Below are 5,827 nucleotides of genomic sequence, written 5' to 3' on the forward strand. Positions count from 1 at the left end.
TATAAATGCTCTATGCATATCTTACATCATTAATAATTTCCCAAATCTGGGTAACAGTTACTAGTTAATGTTTATCCTATCCATCAAGGCCCACTTAGGAAAACACAGATCATTTGCATACCTTACTCTGCTTTAATCTCTTAACTGTCACCACACATTGAAGACTCTCTCTTAAAACCTATAAATGCTCTATGCATATCTTATATCATTAATAATTTCCCAAATCTGAGTAACAGTTACTAGTTAATGTTTATCCTATCCATCAAGGCCCTCTTAGGAAAACACAGATCATTTGCATGCAAATTATTTTTCTTCTGTTATTCAAAACCCCTTTTTTCTTTAATATCTTTTTTACATTTACTTTTAATTCTTTAAAGCTGGAGAAACAGTTCAAGTGTATTTACCTGTACAAGCAGGTCCTGGCAGAAAAAACACAAACTAATAAGCATAAAATCGCTTACCGTTTTTTATTGTGGCCACATATTTGTGTTTTCTCTCCAGTCCAGCATGCACAGCAACACCAGTCCTGCTCCTTTCCAGCCCACCCAGAGGGACGCCAAATGTAGTGGTTTTCTTGGTTTTTCTCTTACTAAATCAAACTCAGTCTGGAGGTTATGAATATCAGAAGAATATACTTTATTGTCGACAACAAAGGAGAACTTTCAGGAGACCCCCAGTAGCATCTCTGTCTGAAAAATTCTGACTCACTCAAATTCTAGCCTGTTTAAATAGTCTTCTACACCAGTTTTTTTCTTTGTTCTCCATATATTACACAAATTCCACCTAGGTTAACCCCTGACCTCAATTTCCACCTAGGTTAACCCCTGACCCAAACCTGGTAACTATATAACTTATCCAGTTCTTGTGATATGGTAATTCTTCTAATGGTATGCAAGTCTACAAGCAGATTATATACATACACTTTGAATATATATATTAACTTCACACTTTAAAGAGTATAAAATCCACCTCACAAACTACTCATTCTAAGACAACTATGCCTTGGGCTAAATGACTTGGCTTCAAGTACGATGCCACACGATTCAGAAATGAAGGTACAGACTGCACAAACAGATAAACGACATGATGCATCTCATTTCACCACAACTAAAGGCAGCGACAAAAAAAAAGTCAAGCTCTCACGATGATGACATTTCTCATGCAACCCTTTAGCAAGCCTACATAGTATTTATGCCTAAAAGTCACTGCATGGGTAAATAAGAAACAAGCAACACACACACACACACACACACACACACACACACACACATATATATATATATATATATATATCCATGGGCCACTGTAAAGTAATATGGTTCTGTCATAACGTTTTGAATGAAAATCTGCATTTGGATAAGACACCTTTAGTATAGTTTTGATTTTAAGGCATAATAAAGATCAAATGCAAGTACGAGTGGATTTACATTGAAAATTTCAAACGCATCAAGTAAACCATGTGCTAAGGAAATTTCAAACCATTTGGAACGCACAGAGACGAGCTTTTGTGCAAAAATGAACTTAAAGGTGCCTTTAAAAAAGTGTCAAAGTACTTTTGAAAACAAAAAAGCAAACCCCCAATAGGTGGCAGCAAGAGGCCGCTTTATTTGAGTAAAGCATTGAACGATTCATTCAGCCAAAGAAGCCAATAGGATGAACGGACAGTTGAATCAATCCCTGAATCATCGACTCACCCGAGTCTTCTTGGCGAAGGCCTGAATCGTTCGTGCAGGGAAACGTCGCTGTGTATTATTCAGAGATGGCCAACTGTTCTGCTGTTTATTTTATTATACTTATCGCAATGATTTTACTACTACTATCAATAAAATTAATATTAATAATGATAATATTGCCGGAAGTTGTACAGCGCATGCGTCACGTGTTCATCATCAGCATCCATGACAACCGTCCTGTGGGTGTTGTTTGAATCTCGCTGTGTCGATTGGCATCTGATCTCTGCGTCCTCCGTGACAATTTTTCCAGATTATCGATATTATTGATCGTTGGATACGTCGATTGATCGCCTGCTGTTCCCATCACTCAGGTTTGACCCTTTTTATTACGCTGTGCTTTGTGTTTGTGTTCAGTATGTCTTGTGTTCACTACAGGTTCCAGAGTCGACTCACCTACGACTCGCTCCAGTTTGAAGGCCTCAACATCAGCGCGGGGGAGCTGAAGCGGCAGATCATGAGGAGCAAGAGGCTGAAGTTCTGCCAGCTGAAGATCAGCAACGCCCAGACTGATGAAGGTGAGTTGAGGAAAAGACACTTCAACTGTTCTACGCTTACATTAGATGCGTTATATCAGACACTTCTGGAAGCTGTAAGGTGGTGCTGATGCTGACATGTAGGGATGTTTTGGCTGTTTTAAAAGGCTAATGGCTCTCAAAGTATACCGTGCTCCATAATTATGTGCTGATTCTGATTTTATTTTGCTGTCAGAATACACAGATGATGCTCTCATCCCTAAAAACACGTCGGTCATCATCAGACGGATCCCTGCGGCGGGACTGAAGTCCTCAAACAGAAGATTTGTTGGGTAAGTGCTGTGAAATGAGCACACGCGTCCTCTGTTAGATGTTATATGAAGACTCCTGGTCTGTCCCTGGTGTTTTAGTCACACAAGCTCCTTTGTTTTGCAGACATCAAGCTGGACGCTGGCGTGAACCTTCACCTAGAGCTGATCCTTCACTCCTCTCACTGGAGCAGTTGTTGAAGGTATTGAACAAATGAATAGCACAATAGCAAAACGCAATGTAAAGCACACAATATACGCACACGCACTCAGCTTCTTAGGGAGATTTGAGATTGTTTGAAGGGTTGAGGGTGAAAAAGATTCAAATGTGCAAATGCCTGTGAAACAGACTGAGAATCTGGCTGAGGCAAAGGCGTCAGAGGAGGACAAGCTGAAAGCGGTGATGTACCAGTCCAGCCTGTGCTACTACTCCAGCAGGTGAGCGTTCAGACACTGACAGGTTTGCTTTGTGAGAGATGTCTGAGCTGATTCTCATGGTTCTGATGTTCACTAGTGAGGCCATGAGGCTGCTTGGGATCCCGGGACACCACATTAGGCACTGCCCCACTAATGTGGTAACTGGGTTTTCCAAGCTCACGGTTGCTGTGAACTTGAGCTCTTGTCCTCATCAGTCAGATTGTTTGCTCAGAGTTTGACTGTCACTCCTCAATTCACAGGGCAGCCGCTCCGCGCCGCACAAGCGCATCCGGAAGAGCACAGGGATTCCCCGCAGCTTCCTGTTGGAGGTGGACGACCCAGACCGAAAGGGAGTCATGATAGACGGCAGCGGCAGATACGTCATTCCCATCATAGACGCGTGAGTAAACTGTACTTGGCATAGCCGCATGTTCTAGTGTTTGTCCAAATCTCACATGATGTCTGCTTGTGTGTGTTTGCGCTCGATCTGTTCAGTGAGGCCTATGCTGCTGAGAAGAGAAAGAGGCCGTCCTTCTCCTGCCAGACCGAGCCTTTGCCCTCCTCGTCCTCAGCAGGTGCGGCATCTTCGGTCCGGGACGCCGGAGGGAAACGGTCCCGCTCCCCATCTTCACCAGAGACGCGCGGCGACCAGAAGAGACCACGTCGCTGAGAGACCTTCATCCAAGAGACCTGGAGCCGACGTGTAAATATTGTACATAGTTTATTAATAAAAGATAATAAAGATTATAGCCGCATGAACTGTGTGGACTGGTTAACCTTCACTCCAGCAGTGCAACACACACATACACACACACACACACAAACACACACACGAATGAATTCATAAACACAATATCATGAAGTTTTGCTTTAATTTAGGAAAAGAGAAACTCTTCTGGGCTAAAATCTGATGGGTTTTTTTCAGCGTTCTTACTTCAGTCTTTAATGTCAGGTGATCCTTCAAATGTCAGTGTAAAGTGTTGAGTACACTATTAGTGCTCAGTCGTGTTTTTCATAGTTACCAGTGCCGATGGAGTTTTTTTTTTAGAGCGTCATATTCTGCTGGAAAAGTTTCATTTTAATGGTAATATGCCATGAGCGGAGGTGTATGAGTAACTTCACAAGTTGACCATAGTCTAGAGCGATGACATGCTCATCTACTCCCAGAACCTGGCAGAACGAAATGTTGCAGCTCGTCCGGTCTTCAATGATGAGCCCAAAAGAGGCCACTTCACAGAGCCGGCCCAAGGCTTAAGAGAACTGAGAGGCAGGACAAGATGGCGGGCTGGACTTGGTTAACTTTAGATTTTACACAAATCTCATTGTTTTGTTTTTCACCTAAAATAGTAATTAAAACATCCAAGATGTGTTTTGCCTCATCAAAATGTGGAATTTGATCAGCAAACTACTCATTCTAAGACAACTATGCCTTGGGCTAAATGACTTGGCTTCAAGTACGATGCCACACGATTCAGAAATGAAGGTACAGACTGCACAAACAGATAAACGACATGATGCATCTCATTTCACCACAACTAAAGGCAGCGACAAAAAAAAAGTCAAGCTCTCACGATGATGACATTTCTCATGCAACCCTTTAGCAAGCCTACATAGTATTTATGCCTATAAGTCACTGCATGGGTAAATAAGAAACAAGCAACACACACATACTTGTTTTTGTGCATTGTGGGGGTCACCTGTCGCGGTGGTTACGTAATGGGGACCGCCCTTTCTGATGATGTTAGAGACATAAAAAAATAGTTTGCCACACAAAAACACAAACTATTTCATAAAATCACTTCAGATTTTGGATATTCTGCAATTTTATTTTTAGACCTGACACAGTGGTCACTTGTGGGGACATTTCAGGTTTTGTGTAGAAGTGGGGTCCGCCACATACACAACCGATTTTTAGACAAAGTGGGGACCAATTCTACACACACTTTACTGGTTTTGAGACAAAGTAAGGACCAGTTCCAGATACACATTACCGGTATTGAGTCAAAGTAGGGACCAGGTCTACACACACATTACTGGTATTGAGTCAAAGTAGGGACCAGATCTACACACACATTACTGGTATTGAGTCAAAGTAAGGACCAGGTCTACACACACATTATCGGTATTGAGTCAAAGTAAGGACCAGGGGCCTCATGTATCAACGCTGCGTACGCACAAAAACTTTGCGTACACCAGGTTTCACGCTCAGAATCGCTCACGTTTGGATTTACTAACGATGAACTGAAAGTGGGAATGTGCGCAGCTTCACGGCAGCTTTCTGGCAGGCGTACGCACATTTTTTGTGCGTGTCTGTTTTATTTCCATTGGCGACTCCTAGAGGCAGTTGTGTTAAATTCTTCTCTACAAAGTGTCTGAGCCTTGCAATGGCAGCTGTATGAGACGGGTTCATATAGTAGGTATGTAACATTTCCATACCATACAGTTGACCAGCTAAACATTAAAGCGCAAATTGCAGCAGTCGCAATGTAATCTGAGCAATCTACCGCACACACATTGCTATAAAGACACTATCTGAAGATGAATTTGCATGCGTGAATCAGAAACATTTCCATTCAATAAATGTGCAAATAAAATATGATGCACAAACTTATTGATGATTCCTACTTGTCTTTCTCTTGATAAATAGTGGGCAAAATCTGATATGTAGCGGGGGAAAAAAGAAGAAAGAATTTATCAGACGCTGGATTCGAGCCGAGTTTACGCTCGAATTTGTCTGTACATGATCTCATGTTTCTTATGAGGTGCGCCACTGAGACCGCTTAGGGTATTGCAACATTTTTCAGTTATAAACCACACTATTTCTTTTTTAAATGCACTCAGTGCGATGTTCAGACCCAACTGTGTTAACCGTATCAGCTAAACTCCCACTCTATTT

General features: G+C 42.0%; 1 protein-coding gene across 2 annotated transcripts; it reads left to right on the top strand.

Moving 5' to 3' along the window:
• The first annotated feature begins 797 nt into the window (after nucleotides 1-797).
• LOC141375819 (E3 ubiquitin-protein ligase RBBP6-like) lies at nucleotides 798-3,695 on the top strand. Of its 2 annotated transcripts, XM_073910769.1 has the most exons (7): nucleotides 1,590-2,248; nucleotides 2,442-2,538; nucleotides 2,642-2,717; nucleotides 2,864-2,952; nucleotides 3,029-3,089; nucleotides 3,192-3,331; nucleotides 3,427-3,688. In XM_073910769.1, the coding sequence occupies exons 1-7, from the start codon at nucleotides 2,089-2,091 to the stop codon at nucleotides 3,599-3,601; spliced, it is 798 nt and encodes a 265-aa protein (XP_073766870.1). In that variant the 5' UTR covers nucleotides 1,590-2,088; the 3' UTR covers nucleotides 3,602-3,688. The 2 variants fall into 2 exon arrangements, with proteins under 2 accessions (XP_073766871.1, XP_073766870.1); XM_073910770.1 differs by lacking the exon at nucleotides 3,029-3,089 and having other exon boundaries at nucleotides 798-2,248; nucleotides 3,427-3,695.
• Nucleotides 3,696-5,827: the final 2,132 nt, after the last annotated feature.

This window comes from Danio rerio, chromosome 8 (assembly GCF_049306965.1).
Source record: "Danio rerio strain Tuebingen ecotype United States chromosome 8, GRCz12tu, whole genome shotgun sequence".
Classification (NCBI taxonomy): domain Eukaryota; kingdom Metazoa; phylum Chordata; class Actinopteri; order Cypriniformes; family Danionidae; genus Danio; species Danio rerio.